Source organism: Leucoraja erinacea, chromosome 16 (genome assembly GCF_028641065.1).
Source record: "Leucoraja erinacea ecotype New England chromosome 16, Leri_hhj_1, whole genome shotgun sequence".
Classification (NCBI taxonomy): Eukaryota; Metazoa; Chordata; class Chondrichthyes; order Rajiformes; family Rajidae; genus Leucoraja; species Leucoraja erinaceus.
The window spans coordinates 20,040,270-20,059,278 of record NC_073392.1 but is presented as its reverse complement, the minus strand read 5'-3'; the positions used below and the strand labels follow the sequence as shown (position 1 = coordinate 20,059,278).

Genomic DNA, 19,009 nt, shown 5'->3' with positions numbered 1-19,009 from the left:
TCTTCAACCCATCCAATTCCTCCACAATGGCCCCATAGCAGAAGTGTCCACAACACGGGGCTGGAAACTGGAAGTATCCTAAGCTAATTCTGCTACCACCATCATCTACTGCGTCAAGTGATGGCTTCCACTGATTGTCGCCAGAAGTTTGCGTCCTTTTCAGGATGGACGATGACAGCAAGACTAACATTTGTAACAAGATGAACACGAAAAGAAGACCTCCACAATCCTCAAATCTATTAATATTTTGTCCCTTCCCAAATAACATCAATGCAAGGTCCTCATTAAGCATATGAGCCTTTCACCTCTCAGCATATATCTCCCTCTTTGAAGGCACACAAAACTGCAGATACTGGAATCTTGAGCAAAAGGCAAAAGGCTGGAGGAACTCAGCAGGTCAGGCAGTATCTGCGGAGCGAATGAATGGACAACATTTTGGGTTGAGACCCTTCTTCAGATTGAGGAGAATGGAGGTGGAGGTAATGCCAAGTGATAGGTGGATACGTGGGGGAGGGGAGGTGATTAGCAGGTGTGGTATAATATCAAAGGCTAAGAGGTGAAAAGGAGACAAAAGGATGTCAAATAAGGAAAGAATGAAGTGTGAAATGTAAGGCTGATGGAGGGATATGGGTAGGAGACGACAAGGAGAGGAAAGAGGGAGATAAAGGGGAAATATGGGCCTCGGAGTGTATGGTGGAGGGGTGAGATGCAGAGTGACCAGTGTGGTGGGATATGGTGGGAGAAATTGGTGTGCACTGAGGTGGGGGTGAGAGGCATGGGAAAGAGAGAGGGGGGTGGTAGGAAAGATATTACTTGAAATTGGAGAATGCAATGTTCATACTATTGGGTTGTAAGCAATCTAAGTGAATTATGAGGCCCTATCCTTGAAGCTTATGTGTGGTCTGACTCTGGCAATGGAGGAGGCTAAGGACAGGATTGGGAATGGGAATGGTGGTTAAAATGGTGACCAACTGGGAGTTCCAGCAGGACTCAGTGGATAGAGCGTAAGTGTTCAGCGATACGGTCGCCCAGTTTACACTTGACAACAAAGTGGTGCATGGCACGTTGAAGCAAGTGGAAGAGAATGGGAAGAGAAAATAATCAAGCTAGCTCATGAAGAAAAGATGAATTCCAAGAAACTGTTATTCTTGGAGCTGGTGCTGAAGCATCAATAAAGTTGAGCGTTGGTTCAGAAATAAGTTGTTACTGTACATTTGCAATAGTCTGAGTTAGACAGGGAGGTTGGTGCACTCCAAGTGGGTGTCTTGCAATGCCCTGGGTGGTAGGTGTGGCAGTAGTTGACGCAGGGGTCCCAGCAGTGGTGGTGGTCACTCTTCTGAACCTTAACTGTCCATCGACCATTAGGTTGAAGAGTTGATGGTAAATGATAAAGAGAGAGACAAGAGAAATACATTATTAATGGAATGCATATCCAGCACTTAAAGGGCCTGTCATCATTAACCATGGATGGGAGATGGCTATTGGTTTTTTAAACTCAGCAGTTGATAAGCATCAGCTGATCGTTTGTTAGTACTCAAGGAAAAGGGTATCAAAGGTCATGGGGTGAAGGCAGGAGCATGGACTTGAGAGGGAACTGCAGATCAGCCATGGTTGAATGGCTGAGTAGTCTTGATGGGCTGAATGGCCCAATTCTGCTTCGATCATTTATGAATTTATGAAATTATGAAACATTCAGATTATCATTAAACACTGGGTTTAACCAGCACTTGGTTAACCAAGATCTCTCAAGACCCATGTCTCTCAAGACCCAAGTCTCTCAAGACCCATGGGCCCCTTTTTCCAAGTGATTCCAGCAGAAATGTAAGCTTACATCTGCAACAAATTGTCACAAATCACTTTAAGCTAAGCGCGTGCATAACATGTTGGTTGCAAACTGCAACATGTGAGGGAAATTTGTACAAAGCAATCTCCCATAAACCAGGTTAGGATATTGACAAAGCCCACAATATATATTTAAATGTCTGTTGAGAAATAAATGTCAGCCAGGACCCTGAACAAAAAATTACCCAAGTCTTCTTAATTCCACAGGAAACTTTAAAGTCACAGGTGAGTGCAACAGATCACCCTAAGGGCAGCACTTCCAGTAATGTAGCACCCCCTCAAATTAACAACCTAGACTTTTCAGCTCAAGTGGGATATGAATCCACAAACCACTGACTCAGCAACAAGAGTGGCACCATTGTGCTACTAAGAAAGATGTGTTTAGTAGCACTTCACTAATTCTCTGTGTAAATTTATTGGAGTTTTTTAATTAATTATAGTTTCAATGATCTCTATTGATGAGCATCAAAATCTTTTGTCCCGGCACCGTGATCTAGCCCAATAGCAAGCAAAAACTCAGCGAAAACTGAGCACTCACTATCTTCACCGACAAGACTTGGCTCCATTACAACTGGTCACTTAGAGTTAGTGCTAACCACAAAAATAGGGGGCAGCATTATTTAATGAATATCGAGCCAATATATTTGTTAAATAGAGCATTTATGAGCCCCAGGATGGTCACACAGCACAGAAGCAGGCCCTTTGTCCACATCGTCCATCGATCAAGCATTTATAATCATCCTACACAAATCTCATTTTATTCTTCCCACATTCTTTTCCACTGCTCCAGATTCTACCACTCGTCTGCACACAAGCAGCAATTTCCAACTTGCTGGATGAAAGTAGAGCACGTAGAGGCCCAGGCAGTCACTGAGACAAAGCACACACAGACAACACCCAAGGTCAGGATTGAACTCATATCAGTGGGAGCTGTGAGACAGCAGCTCTATTATCCAGTGTACTGCTTTGCTTGTGCTCTCAACTTTCTCACTAAGCTGGGTTACGGATCTGTTGCAGATCACGGATCCATGTACCTTGCAAGCTCTTTACTAACGAAAGCGTGCAGGGAAAATTGCCTCCAGAAATGTCCACAACATCGGATCATATTACTGGCTTAAATGCTGTGTGGAGAATCTTTGGAATGCCCAAGTTGTTTGCTGACACTGAGTTTCCTCAGAGCAGCAGCGTACAAGGAATTACATTTTAAAATTGATCTCAATTTCTATTTCCTACAAGTCCCTTGAGGATACCAAAAATCAATACAAATGCATTGAAGAGCATTTACACTGCCCTAGAGCACTTACTAAATGGAGACTTTACTTGTAGTTTTGGACTCTTTGTAATATGATTGTTCATCTATAATTATAACAAGCTCTTTGCATAAACCAAACAGTTGCCCGAAGTGGCCGAATAGTGCCCACACTTACCATTAGCGTGGCTGTTAATTACTGAAATATAATTTAGACAGTCCTGGATGCAACAATGACTTATGAGCGAAGATAGACACAAAATGCTGGAGTAACTCAGCGGGTCAGGCAGCATCTCTGGAGAAAATAAATAGGTGATGTTTTGGGTCGAGACCCTTCCTCAGACTGAGAGTCAGGGGAGAGGAATACTAAAGATATGAAAACGTCTATAGAGCAAATATATGAAAGGTATGCAAAAGGACAAATGAATGCCAGCAACGATGTTCAAGGAAAGGTGGAGCTTTGTCCATCTACATCTCATTGTGCCACCTTCACAACTCACTGTCCCACCTATCTTTGCCTTGACTCTCCAGGTGGATATATTCACCTTGCACCTGTGCAGCTGGATAAAGCAAACCCGAGAACAGTTTCCCCTTCAACCCTCGCAAGGGGGCGAGAGAGTACCTTGCTCCATCGGCTTTAGGGAGAGGCGGCTCTGGTGCACAGGAAGGATCTCGAGCTTGACGTTGTCCGAGGTGTTGGTCAGGAGCTGGGTGGCCTCCAGCAGGGTGCAGTGCTCCGTACTCACGCCGTCAATTGACAAGATGTGGTCGCCAACGTGCATAGCCCCACATCTAACAAAAGAAAGTCACTTGAAGCTACAGAAACAAAGAGAGCTGACTGCAATTCTTCACGTATCTGTTCAAAATAATTACATGGATGCATATGACTGCGCCAGAACTGCTGTGGTTTTGAAATTAATTCTACTGGTCAGTTTTAAAACTTGAAACTAAAATGTTTTAAGTTTTTTTTTCATTCTGTACCCCTCCAGGTAGCCTTTTTTTTGCTGTATCAAGAATGGTGCTCGTCAAAGAGCAAACAGGTAAAGAAGCCCCAGCTCCGTCAGTGCCACTCAGTGAATTTGAAATGAATTTCACTGTACTTCAGTACATGTGACAACAAAGTAATTGAACCATTGGAATATAGCCCCAAGTAAAGCCAAAGGGTTGCCTCCATCTCACTAAAATTCTCTCTTTGCCTTCAAGTGCCTTCGCAGCCTTGGCTTCTTCCCAGTTCTTCCTCCCCTGCCCCGTAATCAAACAAGATCCCTCCATATTTCCCACTCCTGGCTCCAGCTGTCTAAACCTTGTTGTAGAATTGTCCTCACTGGACAAGTGCCTTGCACCCCCCAAACTCGCCATGCCCTGTACACTCCGGGGGAAGCACAAGCCCCCGCCCTATGTCCTCTCGGTCGTCGAGCGCAACGCCAGGGTCATCCAGTGACTGTACAGCTGCAAGACGGCCAAGGAGCCCAAAGGCAAGGCTCCCTCTGGCATGGTGTAGAATAAAAAAAATATTGCGCCCCAATTATTTTCACTCTGGAAAAAAAGGGGGGTGTGATCGTACCCATTGCACCCCCACGGCCATGCCCTGTACACTAACACTATCCTACACACACTAGGGACAATTTATTTATACCTACAAACCTGTACGTTTTTGGAGTGTGGGAGGAAACCGAAGATCGCGGAGAAAAGCCACACGCAGTCACGGGGAGAACGTAAAACTCCGTACAGCAGCACCCATAGTCGGTGGGTTTCCGGTGCTACAGGCACCTCTAACGCTGCCGTCCACATAATGTACACTTCAAATGTTAACATTGCATGTACGATTGGCTGAAACAGGAGATCTGAGAATGACATTTACTTCAGCTTTACAGCCTCCAGAACAGGGATATGAGGAGAAGGCAGGCACGGGTTTTTGATAGGGGACGATCAGCCATGATCGCAATGAATGGCGGTGCTGGCTCAAAGGGCTGAATGGCCTCCTCCTGCACCTATTTTCTATGTTTCTATAACAGCTGCGTCCCAATATTTATCAGCCCTTCCACCACCCTGCACAACCCTACCTCAGCACCAAACTATTATGGACTTTAAGCTCTACTTTGGCTTGTCCATCATGGTCTGGTTCACGTAGAATAACTCATATTTTATTATTAATTTATTTGTTGAGTTGTACATTAATGTCCTTGTAAAGCTACAGCAAGTAAGAATTGTAATGTTCTGGTCCCAGTGCATATGACAAGTAAATACTCTTGTCTCTTGAACAGCAATTGATTGAACTGCTGTTTATCTCACAGAATCTTAGAGAAATCCAGCACAGATACAGGCCCATTGACACACAGAGTCCTCGCCAACCATCAATCACCTATGTACCCTGATTCCAACTCTACCCTACATTTTCATCAACTCCCCCCAGATTCTACCACTTGCCTACACAGGTTATTAGGATAGGGGTGCAAACCGGAGCAACTGGAGGAAACTCGCAGTCACAGGGAGAACGTGCAAACTCATTACAGCCTACATCTGAGCCCAGGGTCAAATCTTGATTCTGGCACTGTGAAGCAGTTGTCTATTAGCTGCACCACTGTATCCTGTACCTGAGAAAGCAAACCACGGCAAGAAGGTAGACACACTGCCTTTAGCAATGATCCAACAACATGACCATTCAAGGCTAACCCCCATTGTGTTCTATGTTCATCTATTGCTCTATAATTGTATCAAACCATTTTTTTTTTAAGTTGGAGTGTTTAAGTATGTTAGATTATTTTATGAAAGCAAACAATGTACTTTCACCCTTTGGAGATTGAAGATATGAATAAAGCTCGGAGGAAGCACTGATCCTTTGGTTGTGTCCCAGGCTCAAGAACTGAGCCACAATCTCGTGGATCATCGTTACCTGACTCTGAAAGCTGAAAAGAAAATCACAGAAAGACTTTGATTTATAGAGCATTGTTAATAGCCTCAGGACACTGCAAAGCCCTTGAGGCACTATTGCAGTTTGCTGTCACTGTTTTGTGACAATGGCTCAACAACCTATTTAAGTTCTCCCTGGAGTGCTGGCCAATATTTATCTCGCAACCAACACCTAACAAATGTTTGTTAGGTGTTGGTTGTGAGATAAATAATGGCCAGCACTCCAGGGAGAACTTAAGTAATAACAGAAATTCTTGGAAACACTAAGCAGATCAGGGAGCATCTGTGGAGAGAGAAACAGTTATTGTTTCATGTTAGGTACACAAAAATGCTGGAGAAACTCAGCAGGTGCAGCAGCATCTATGGAGCGAAGGAAATAGGTGACATTTCGGGCCGAAACCCTTCTTCAGACTGATAGGGGGGGGGGGGGAGAGGGAAGAAGGAAGGAAAAAGGGGAGGAGGAGGAGCCCGAGGGGGGGGGGAATGGGAGGAGACAGCTCGAGGGTTAAGGAAGGGGAGGAGACAGCAAGGGCTAGCAAAATTGGGAGAAATTCAATGTTCATGCCCGCTGGACGCAGGCTACCCAGGTGGAATATGAGGTGCCGTTCCTCCAATTTCCGGTGTTGCTCACTCTGGCAATGGAGGAGACCCAGGACAGAGAGGTCGGATTGGGAATGGGAGGGGGAGTTGAAGCGCTGAGCCACCGGGAGTTCAGGTAGGTTCTTGCGGACTGAGCGAAGGTGTTCGGCGAAATGATCGCCCAACCTCCGCTTAGTCTCATGTTAAATGTCTTTCATTAAAGGTTGGAAGATTCATGGAAACGTACAGCACAGAAACAGGCCCCTAGGCCCACCTCATCCATGACGATCTAGAGGTCTATCAATTATAACCCATTTGCCCACATTAGGCTTGAATCCCTCTACACCATTCCTATCCAAGTATCGATCAAATACCTTTTAGACATTGTAATTGGTCCTCTGAAAGCTTGTTATAAATATTCACCAGCATATATGTGAAAAACCTACCCATCAAATCACCTTTAAATTTCTCCCCTCTCACGTAAACCCGTGCCCTCTAGTTCTAGACTCCCCTGCCCTGTGCAAAAAAGATTCCATCTATCCTATCTTTGCCAATCATAACTTTGTAAACCGTTATAAGATCACCCTTCAGTTTCCTATGCTCCAGAGAGGATAAACGCAGCCAATCCAATTTCTCTGTATGACTGCATTCCAGGCAAATCCTGGTGAATCTTTTCTGCACTCTCTCTATTGCTACCACATCCTTAATGTAGCCTGGTGACCAGCACTTTACACCATATGTCAAGTGTGGACTAACCAATATTTGTACAGTTGCGACATGGTGCCCCAACTCTTATACTCAATGCCTTGGTTTACAAGGCAAGCAAACTAAACACCATCTTCTCCAATATATCCACATGTGTCAGCGCTGTCGGGGAGTGATGGACTTGCACCCAAAGGTCTCTGTATATCAATTCTCCTAAGGTCCCTTCAATTTATGATGATAGGTCTTCAAGCCAAAAGGTTAGCTCTGTTTCTCTCTCCACAGATGCAGCTTGACCTGCTGAGTGCTTCCAGCATTTTTTGTTTTTATTTCAGATTTGCAGAACCCCAGTTTTCTCATCTCCAGGGAGAACTACCCCGCTCTTTGCTAAAGTAATCTCGCCTAATTTAGGATACACAAGGTCTTGGCTCCTCATTTCATCGGACAGAGCCCACCTTTAACAGGTTGCACTCTTCAGTCCTGCACTGCATTCAGTGGAGGTGGTGCTCAAGATTTCCGAGGGCAACCCATCAGACTCAGAGCCAAGTGGTGTGACTGAGTGAGCCTGGTTTCCATAGCCAAGGTTCTTACTGAGACGGGAGGTCACAAACCTGTCTACGATGCTGGCCGCTTTGATCTTGTCGAGGATGATGACGTGCTTGTTGCAATGCATCCCGCTGGACAGCGATATCCCAAGAGGGCAGCCTGGAGTTTTTGTGATTTCCACGAGCAAAGGACCAGAAGAATTGATGACGGAATCTGTAAGACAGAACGGCCACTGCCGTAACCACAGGGCTGCTTCTCTCATACTGTCCACGTCCTCCGCAGTGTCGAAGATCAACGTCATGGTTCTGACAAAGGGCCCCGCACATGAAGCGAGGTCTCTGTTTCTTCCCTCTGCAGATACTGCCTGACCTGCTGAGTGTTACCAGCATTTTATTCCTACTCAATGCTTCCTATCCTGCCAGTGAGGCACCATCACCAACTTTATCTTATTGTTATTTTCTACCTGCTTCACCCAGCCTTTCACCTGCTTTCCAAATCCTAAGATCAAATGCTTTTTCCTGAGTAAAATAACATTTGTTGTGGAACAACAAATTAATTCTGATCAAGTCATAGAAATACAGAGCAGAAACAGGCACTTCGTCCCACGAGTCCATGTTGACCATTTACACTAACTCTACATTCACTTTCTTATTCTCCGCATTTTCAGGTCAGATCGGGGGGAGTTCCCCTGCATTGGGTACCATGTAATCCCGTGCTACCTGCTCCATGGTCGGATCGCCGGCGACTAAACCGTCTCCCCCACCTGGTTTGCCAGGTGAGAAGGGGGCTGTGGACCCCCAGCAGGACCAAAAACAAGGGCAGATGAGTTCCTAGCGATCCAACGGCCATCCACACTTCAGTAGAAGTTGCGATCACTGTCGTACATAGCGTTGTAATGCACCATGTTTGTTGATGTTTTCAACCATGATGTTGATGATGATGATGATGATTCTCCACACATTCCCATCCACTCTTCTGAGATTCTACCGTTCAACTACTCTTTAAGGTAATTAACACTGCTAATTGACCTACCAACCTGCACATCTTTGGGACGTGGAAAGAAACCAGAGAATCTGGAGGAAATCCATGTGGAAGATCTTCAAAACCCTACACTGGGATCAGGATTGGACCAGGTCTGTGGTGAGTCAGTAGCACTACCTGCTGTGCCTCCCACCTGCTTAACCTTGATCATGTGACTCCAGAAACACTACAAACATAAATGGCCACCTATTCAGGGTGCACATTTTGGAAGTATAGTTATTTTATAATCTGGAAGGCAATTACTGTGAGGGTGATTGTTATTTCCCATTCTGTTGCAGGCTTTCTAGTCATTAGTATTGGATTAGTGGGAAGTACTGGACACCACTGAACAATTATTATAGTCTGTATTAGAAAAATGGACAACAGTTGTTTCTTAGATTACTCAGTGATGAACTGTGTGCATTGATGTAGAACAGGGCAGGGGTTGTTACCCAGGATGGTAAGAAATATACTGTTTGTTATTCAGTTGGTGGCAGTGGTTTTACCCCAGGCCTTAAAGTGCTACACGATGAACAGCAACAGAACAGTGGACAAGGCAGTTTTCTGGGTAGGAGGACAGTTCATTATGGTCAATGTGTTTTTTCCAAACTGAAGAGTAGTACACTGTGGACCTCAAGGCATCAGTGGATGTTAATTGATCTGCAGATGGAGGGTCTCAGTATGAAATGAATTTGATGTTTCTTGGATTGGAAGGTAGTCCACAATAGTCAGAATTAAATATTGAGCAATGGGTGTTTCCCACACTGTAGTCTGTAGAAGGGTCTCTTCAGATGGCTACATTTTCATGATACACGGCACAATTTGGAAGTTGATTGCTGATATGAATAACGTGTGTTGGGCGGTAACAAGATGTAAAAGAACACATAGACTCGCAAATGAATAGATATACAGTCAAAATTCATCAGAGAGTCCCGTGAAAGTGCTTAACGTGGGGCAGAAGGATGAGGAGAAGCAACGTAAAGCTAACTGGTACACATTACTTCGACAAAAGGTCTTGGGCTTTGCTTACCAACATTTTAGATTGTGGCAGGGGTTTTAGAAAACCGTTCGAAGCAAACAAAAGCAATGCTGCTTGTTAGCATTTCTAAAACAAGCCACGATTGTGGTCAGCTAGTGTATTAAGACTAATTCCAGACACCTCGACTGAGGAAGGATGTCGAGACCTCCTGGAAAGGCACTGGGTCAAGGTGGAATGACAGGAGAATCTGGGGTGGTTCCCCTGAAGCAGTGGATGCTGAGGGGAATTGGTCAGTGGTGTCCAAAGTCACACACAGATCTGATTGGATAACTTGGGGACAGTGGTCCAAGAAGTGTCAGCAACTGGGCACAGTTATAAGCTGAATGGCTAAGGAACCAACGGCCTTGTAAAGAAAAGAAACACACCAATCTCGAATGTGTCACCTAAAAAGATGCAAAAGTGGATTTAATTAACTTTTCTGAGAGAACTGGATCAATACTTAAAAAAGAAAGAGTTTCAGTTTTGTATTGATCCAATTGGGGTCTTTGACATGCATAATCACCTGTGCTCTTTTTCTTTGGGATAGATGGGCAAAAATCATAGACAGACTGGAAAAATAGCAGATAATGCTTGAGGAACTCAACAGGTCAGGCGGTGTGTGGAGAGACATACCAGGTCAATGTAATAGATGGATAATCTGCCATTAATCAACAGACATGGAATTATTCCAAGGTTATGAATGCCCAACATGCACACCCCTACATACGAATGACATTCCATAATATTATTAAATTCAAAAGTCCATTGTACATACATATATTGTCCTACGAACAGTTGAACTCATTTATTCTCTACGAGTTTTATGAGGATATTGCCAGGACTTGAGGGCTTGAGCTATAGAGAGAGAGATTGGGCAAACTAGGACCTTATTCCTGTTACTTTGTGCCCAGTTGCAGGGATTGGAAGGATATGTTTCTATGTTTCTATGATATGGATTATGCACAGGTTGATCAGAGATGGTCTTGACTTCATGTTTGGCACAGACTTTGTGGGTCGAAGGGTCTGCTCTTGTGTCTCTACTCTTCTATGTCCTATTTTCTATATGAGCCAAACGCAGGTAAATGGGACTTGCTTAGATGGGCATCTTGGTCGGCATGGACGAGTTGGGCCAAAGTACTTGGTTTGGTGTTGTATGACTCTATGACCCTCTACATTTTTAGTAATTGTTCTTTCGTGTCAGCCTTATGTGTTTTTGATGCCATTTATTACCAAACTAAAGAAAGACATCAACGTACCTCTCTCTGGGCAGCCATGCACATTCACGTAATGAAACTGTGTCTCCCGCCACACTCGGCTGCTCTGTGAACTTCACAAGGCTTACCCTCCTTGCTCCTCTCCAGCTGACAGCTGCTGTCACGATGCTGTGGAAACTCTCATCCCTCCAGCCCCCCTTCAGACCCAGAGCACCCACTAACGCAGTTACTGGAAGAGTGGTACCATCAAAAGTACCATCCTTCAAATGGGAAGGTCGAAAGAGTTAAATCGTAAGCAAAGCTGACCACTAAGACTTATTTTCGATAACCAAACTGGAAGGGAATACCATTGAGTCCTACACTGGAGAGACTGAGGTAACTGAGGGATGAGCTTTGACAGACCACTGATCTGTCCTGGTCCCCAACTCCTCCTGTATACGTCCTTGATCTCGCATCTCAGCCCACAGTCCCGGCCTGCTCAGCGGCTCTGGGTTTTTCAAGATTCCATGAATAGGCAGCTGAGCCAATATACGCTTGTACAACCCCTTGATCCGTAACCCTCCCAGGAGGAATAACGCCACCCAGAAAAGTGACAAGTCCACCAACGAGGCTCTGCACTCCTTACCCATGATGTTGACATCGTATTCGATCTGATAGATGGCTTCCTGGCCACACTGCCGCAGGATGCTGGCTGCCTCTCCGTGACTCACGTTGTGAAGTGGAATCCCATCCACACTCAGTAATCTGTCCCCAACCTTCAACGTGCCTTCCCTGCAAATGTGACAGAAGGAAATATTATACCTTTTGGCCACTTCCTTCTGTCTTCTGTGACCGAGGACATGGATTGGGCCACTGCTGCATTGGGCCTTACACTGCCAGTGTTGGGAGTTCCCTCAGAACTTTGCGGTTGGCCTTTCCTCCCAACTGCATTCTCACTCGTCAGTCGGCAGCTACCCTTGTCCACATCAGTGGGGTCAAGGGCAGCACACCCTTCAGCTCTCCACCACTTGTGCCATCACAACAATCACATGTGGGTCAAAGTGAGGGGTGGCAATGTAGCAGAACAATAATGGTCTGATTAGGAGCAAGTGCTTTACATGGTAGTTCTCATCCCTGATACTCGGGGATGCATTAGGTTACCTGTCTGCTGGTCCACCAACCCTCACATGGGTCACCGCCAGCGCACGGGACTTGTTCCAGTCTTCATGGGCTCCACCTGCAACACAACATTCATTGAACTCATTTAATGAGACAGTCTCCTTTTCCCACATCAGCTATTATCTGTCAGCAGCACAGAAACTAGTCTGAGCAAGTAGACAGCAAAGTCTTCCCCTCCCCAGCCCCTGATAAAACAAATCCATCAGAAAAGAGAGATACTCAATTCCTCATAGAAAGTGAGGGAATATTAGGATGACAATCTGGAAACATACCATTGTTGAGACAAAGAAAACAGCAAGTGTAATCTACTAGCCTGAGACAGATGTTAAACATTTCCTATTTCTTTTGTGAAAAGGACGTACCTTTAGAAGGGAGATGAGAAGAAATGTCTCTAGTCAGAGAGTGGTGAATCTGTGGAATTAATTGTCACGGAAAGCTGTGAAGGCCAAGGCAATGGGTATTTTTAAGGAGATTGATTGATTCTTGACTAGTATGGGTGTCAGGCATCAAGGGTTTTGGTAAGAAGGCAGGAGAATGGGGTTAAGAGGAGGAGATAGATCAGCCATGAATTTATGGCGTAGACTTGATTGGCCAAATGGCCTATATGCTCCTAAAACATGAATTTATGAACATTATGATTCCTTACAGTGATTTTTAGTGCATACCATGTCCACCTTTGAATATTTAGCAGTGGCTGGCTTTCAAGAATAACCCCAGTTTTTGATGGAGATCTATCTCCCAGCACAAGTAAGTAAATTTGAGATGAACCACGTACAGAGACCCCTTCCATCTGTTCTCGGCAATGGACCAAGAGGTGGCAAGCTCATTGCTAAACACAGCTGGGTACTCTCCTGATTTCACCTGGAGTCAACTACAAGAATTAATGGGGCTCTAGGGATGCCAAGTAGTTTTCATCTACTTCCCTTTGCCTCTCAGGCAGAAATGCTGTCTGCAGGGAATGCACCAACTTATTGAAGCTCATATCCGAATTCTTAAATAGTTAAAATAGAAAATGCATTGATTTAAATGGACTGATTATGCAGAAGGGTGTAGAATGAGTGAGTGATGTTCTTGTTCCTACTTAGCACTTGTGACCAGAGATGATTTCTCCCTGTTATCTCAGTTGTAACGTTTTCAACGCCAAACAGATTTATCGTGAAAGAATGCAGAAGTCAATAACCTCTGGATGGTGAAAAAAGAGCATTAGTTGCAGAAAAATTATGAGACTTTGCAGTGTTTGCAAACTCTGTTGTATCCCATGAGGAAGGTATTAGCCTGTGATAACCACACCTAGGAAATCTCTGAGTTCACCTGCATCACTCAACTGGAATCTGTAACCATAGCCAGGGAAAGCAAAAGGACACAGATTTGCCTCCGATTCGGAACATCATAGACTTAAATCTCACTTCTGGGACGCAATAATTTTGGCTTTGGAGGTTATCCGGGATCAGGAGACTGTGAGTTAAAGTCTATCACTAGTCAGGTGGCGCAGCGGCAAAGTTGCTGCCTCACCACGCCAGAGACCCAGGTTCTATCCTCACTATGGGTGCTGTCTGTACCGAGCTGGTACGTTCTTCCCGTGACAGTGTGGGTTTTCTCCGGGAGCTCCGGTTTCCTCCCACATCCCAAAGACGGACAGGTTTGCAGGCTAATTTGCTTTAGTGAGAATTGTAAATTGTCCCTAGTGTGTGGGATAGTGCTCGTGTACAGGGATAGCTGGTTGGCGTGGACTCGGTGGGCCGAACGGCCTGTTTCTGTGCTGTATCTCTAAACGGAACTCAACTAAACTAAACAGTGAGATACTGAGTAATGGCAACAATATCTCACAAGCAAGACATTTTCTTCGAGCGCACTGCTTATATTCAATCTTCACTACAAGAAGAACTTGATTTCATTATTAGTGGGATTTTGCTGGGCTGCAAACGTGTTGCTGCATTTCCCATACCACAACAACAGGTCCACTGCAGAAGTAATGTATTGGCTGTAAAGCAATTTTGTATGTACTGAGGGGAGTGAAGATAAAGCATAAAAAGTTTAAAATACCGCATCTTATCGTGTTTGATGAACATTTTATTTTCTGCTTGCATGTCCTTACAACTGCTGCTTAGTGGAGGATTCTTGTCAGCTAAGCAGGCCCTATTCTAAGTGATTTAATTCTGTTCTTGCAACGAACAGTGATGTACAATATAATTGCAAATACCTTGACAGACCCTGATGTGGACCATCACCAAAAAACAGGAGAAAATGAAGGAGAAAGTGAAACGGGTAGAAAACATAATGACTAACCCCTCATCACAAAACCAAAGCTGTTGCCTTCTTTGTACAGTGTGATTTCCACAGTCTTTGGAATAATTCTTGCGTTGTTGTCTGGCACTAGAATGGAAATAAAGTTCTGATCAATAAATGCATGGAAAGAAATGCAATGTTTTTACCTGATTTGACACTGCACCACACAAACCAGGGGGAATCTCAGCCAATACTGAGTTAGCAGACCACAGTTATATTTTCACCCCATATCTGAGGAACAGAGAGGGAATAAAATAGCCAAGACCCATGGTGTGCTGGTATTAAACGATGTTCAGTGAATCAGAGTGCAAACACTGAAGATGGAACCTGGCCAGGCTTGTCAGGCAAACCAGGGTCATGGCAGAGAATATGAAGAGAGAGCTATCAGAGGGTGGTCAACACCCAAGGAATAGTATCCCACTTTTAGTTCAATTCTACTGAGGAGTTTGAAAGAAGAGTTATTGAGTTTGACACCAAAAAAACAGGCCCTCCAGCTCACTGAGTCTGTGCTACACTCATTAACACCAATCTTAGTTTATTTTCCCCATACTCTCATCAACTGCCGCAAAGATTCAACCATCTTCCAAGATGGCGCCCAACCCAGGTGACTATTGACGTGTTAGCCACAGAAGCAGATTTACAAACTCTTATTACAATCGCTCCACACTCTTAAATCTCTATTCCTCCAGCACTAAATATTATTCACTTTAAGTGTATTGCTGCCTGGTAAATTCATTTCACTGCACCTTCGTTGGTGCATGTGATGAATAAATTAGACTTTGACTTATCATGTGTTGGAAAGAACTACAGATGCTGGTTAACACAGATGCTGGTTTGTGAAGGTAGACACAAAATGCTGGAGTAACTCGGCGGGACAGGTAGCATCTCTGGAGAGAAGGAATGGGTGATGTTTTGGGTGAAGAAGGGTCTTGACCCGAAACATCACCCATTCCTTTTCTCCAGAGAAGCTGCCTGTCCCGCCATTCCCTTATCATGTATCTATACACTGAAAATGGATCAATTGTAATCATGTATTGTATTTCTGCTGACTGGTTAGCATGCAACAAAGGCTTTTCACTCTACCTTGGTACACGTGACAATAAACAAAACTGAAATATACAATGGCTAAATACATGACGTCCACACCCGTCTGTGGCAATGAATTCCACAAATTCATCGCACTCTGGTTAAAACATTTTTCCTCATTTTCTTTCTAAAGGCATGTCCTTTTATTCTGATGTATGCCCTTTGGTCCCAGACTCCCCACGAGTGGAAACATCTTCTCCACATTCACTCTATCCAGACATTTCATCATTTGGTAAGTTTCAAAGAGATGCCCCCGCATTCTTCTAAACTCCAGCAAGTATAGGCCCAGAGCCATCAAACGCTCATCATACGTTATTTCTGGTTTTCTGGTTTAGACACAAGGAACATCATATGCAGGGATCTTCAGCAAAAAACACAACGTGCTGGAGTAGCTCAGTGGGCAGGTAGCATCTCTCGAGAAAAAGGATGGGTGACGCTTTGGGTCAGAACCCTTCTTCAGACTGATTGTAGTAGGGGGGAGGAAGCTGGAAGAGAGTTGGGGGTGGGACAAACTCTGGTGAGTGATCTCTCGTTTTCACACCTTGCGCTTCCATATCTCTCGTTGTCCTCTCTCCTGACTCTCAGTCTGAAGAAGGGTCTTGACCCGAAATGTCATCCATTCCTATCAAGAGATGCTGCCTGTCCCATTGAGTTACTCTGGCATTTGGTGTCTATCCTGGTTAGTGATAGGTGGATGCAGGTGTATATAGATGAATACGGGTTGATTTCTCGTTTGCTCACTTTCTTAGGATGTGAACTACACAACCTCAAAACACTCTCAATAGTGTCTTCTTCTGTCCTCTATTCTAAGATTGGTTCTTTCAGCCTTACATCAATAATCTGCATCAAATCTCTTCTGAATCACCTTAGCAACCAACAACAATCTGCTTTTATCTACTCACCTGATCAATAATTTCTTCAATCAGACCCCCCTATAACTATCATTGATTCGATGTAAGAAGATCCAATTTTTAAATAATTTGTTCATGTTTGAATTTTTCTTCTACCAAGCAGCATCTTTACCTTTAGAAAGGAGGTGAAGAGGAATGTATTCAGTCAGAGGGTGGTGATTCTGTGGAATTCCTTACCACGGACAGCTGTGGAGGCCAAGTCAATGGATATTTTTAAGATGGAAATTGACAGATGCATGATTAGATGCTGGAGTCAATCATAAAAGATGAAATAGCGCACATTCGGATAGCAGTAACAGGATCGGTCCAAGTCAGCATGGATTTACGAAGGGGAAATCATGCCTTGACTAATTTTCTGGAATTTTTTGAGGATGTAACTAGGAAAATGGACAAGGGGGAGCCAGTGGATGTAGTGTACCTGGACTTTCAGAAAGCATTTGATAAGGTCCCACATAGGAGATTATGGCACATGGTATTGGGGGTAGTGCTGGATAGAAAATTGGTTGGCAGAGAGGAAACAAAGAGTAGGGATTAATGGGTCATTTTCAGAATGGCAGACAGTGACTAGTGGGGTACCGCAAGGCTCGGTGCTGGGACCGCAGCAATTTACAAAATATATCAATGATTTAGATGAAGGGATTCAAAGTGACATTAGCAAATTTGCAGATGACATAAAGCTGGGTGGCAGTGTGAACTGTGAGGAGGATGCTATGAGGATGCAGGTTGACTTGGACACGTCGGGTGAGTTGGGCAGATGCATGGCAGATGCAGTTTAATGTGGATAAATGTGAGGTTACCCACTTTGGTGGCAAAAACAGGAAGGCAGGTTATTATCTGAATGGTGTAGAGTTGGGAAAGGGGGAAGTACAACGATACCTGCGGGTCCTTGTTCATCAGTGAAAAGTAAACATGCAGGCACAGCAGGCAGTGAAGAAAGCGAATGGCATGTTGGCCTTCATAACAAGAGGAATTGAGTATAGGAGCAAAGAGGTTCTTCTGCAGTTGTAAAGGGCCCCAGTGAGACAACATCTGGAGTATTGTGTGCAGTTTTGGTCCCCTAATTTGAGGAAGGACATTCTTGCTATTGAAGGAATGCAGCGCAGGTTCACAAGGCTAATTACCGGGATGGCATATGCTGAGAGAATGGAGCGGCTGGGTTTGTATACTCTGGAATTTGGAAGGATGAGAGGGTATCTTATTGTATCATATAAGATTATTAAGGGTCTGGACACGCTAGAGGCAGGAAACATGTTCCCGATGTTGGGGGACTCCAGAACCAGGGGCCACAGTTTAAAAATAAGGGGAAAGGCATTTAGAATAGAGATGAGGAAACACTTTTTCACATAGAGAGTTGTGAGTCTGTGGAATTCTCTGCCTCAGAGGGCGGTGGAGGTCAGTTCTCTAGATGATTTCAAGAGAGAGCTAGATAGGACTCTTAAAAATAGCGGAGTCAGAGGATATGGGGAGAAGGCAGGAACGGGGTACTGATTGTGGATGATCAGCCATGATCACATTGAATGGCGGTATTGGCTCGAAAGGCTGAATGGCTGACTCCTGCGCCTATTGTCTATAGTATGCGTGTCGGGGGTTCGGGAAAGAAGGCAGGAGAACGGGGTTGAGAGGGAAAGATAGACCAGCCATGATTGAATGGCAGAGTAGACTCGATGGGCCGAATGGCCTAATTGCACTCCAGGGACACGGATTTATGAGCACAATGCATTTAGAATGGTATAGCTAAATCTCTCGATCAAGCTCAAGGCTCTCTCCTTTATCATGTAATAAATAATTAAGAATTCTGAATCGAACCGTTACCTCCTGCTGATGCCATTCAATAAATCAAAGGTGTCCAATCCATTCTAGCATGGCTCGGATCCATGTATCATAATCAGTGAACGGGCCACGTGTATATAAAGCACCTTTGGGACAAGCAAAACACACTCTGCCAACCACATCTGACAAAGTGGTCATTTTTCATTTGTAATTGCCTGTTCCTACATTTATTGAGGAGTTAATTTCAAACTATGCTTACACACTATAGTAGAAACAAAGAACTGCAGATGCTGGTTTATGCCAAAGATAGGCACAAAGTGCTGGAGTAACTCAGCGGGTCAGGCAGTATCTCTGGAGTAAAAAGACAGGTGACGATTCAGGTTGGGAACCTTCTTCAGACAATGATGGGTCTGAAGAAGGGTCTTGACCCAAAACGCCATCGATGCCTCCAGAGATCCTGCCTGACCCACTGAGTTACTCCAATGTTTACACAGTGTCTCATGTTAACACTGAGAGTTTCTTGGTTTATTGAGGGAATCTTTGGACGCCTGGCACATTGTGCAGTTAGTTTTTCAGTGCAAGATGTGGATTGACACTTTTATTGGCTGCCCATTTGCCCATTGGTGATAGCTTTGGTATGATCCAAGTGAAGTTTGTAATGTTCACAGGTGCTGTGATGTACAGGTAAAATGAAAACCTTGCTTGAAGCAGCGACACA

At 44.4% G+C, this 19,009-nt stretch overlaps 1 protein-coding gene across 2 annotated transcripts in view; it reads right to left on the bottom strand.

Annotated features, from left to right (window-relative positions):
* Positions 1–19,009, bottom strand: part of grip2b (glutamate receptor interacting protein 2b) — a 385,341-nt gene that overhangs the window by 53,563 nt on the left and 312,769 nt on the right. The window contains exons 5-10 of one of the 2 annotated variants that reach the window (XM_055647780.1): positions 14,525–14,611; positions 12,221–12,296; positions 11,706–11,851; positions 7,894–8,041; positions 3,714–3,883; positions 1,213–1,347 (exon numbers count right to left, since the gene is read on the bottom strand). In XM_055647780.1, coding sequence (XP_055503755.1) covers positions 1,213–1,347; positions 3,714–3,883; positions 7,894–8,041; positions 11,706–11,851; positions 12,221–12,296; positions 14,525–14,611 — 762 coding nt within the window. Of the gene's footprint in view, positions 1–1,212; positions 1,348–3,713; positions 3,884–7,893; positions 11,423–11,705; positions 11,852–12,220; positions 12,297–14,524; positions 14,612–19,009 lie in introns of those variants that run through there. The other variant, XM_055647779.1, reaches the window with a different exon arrangement.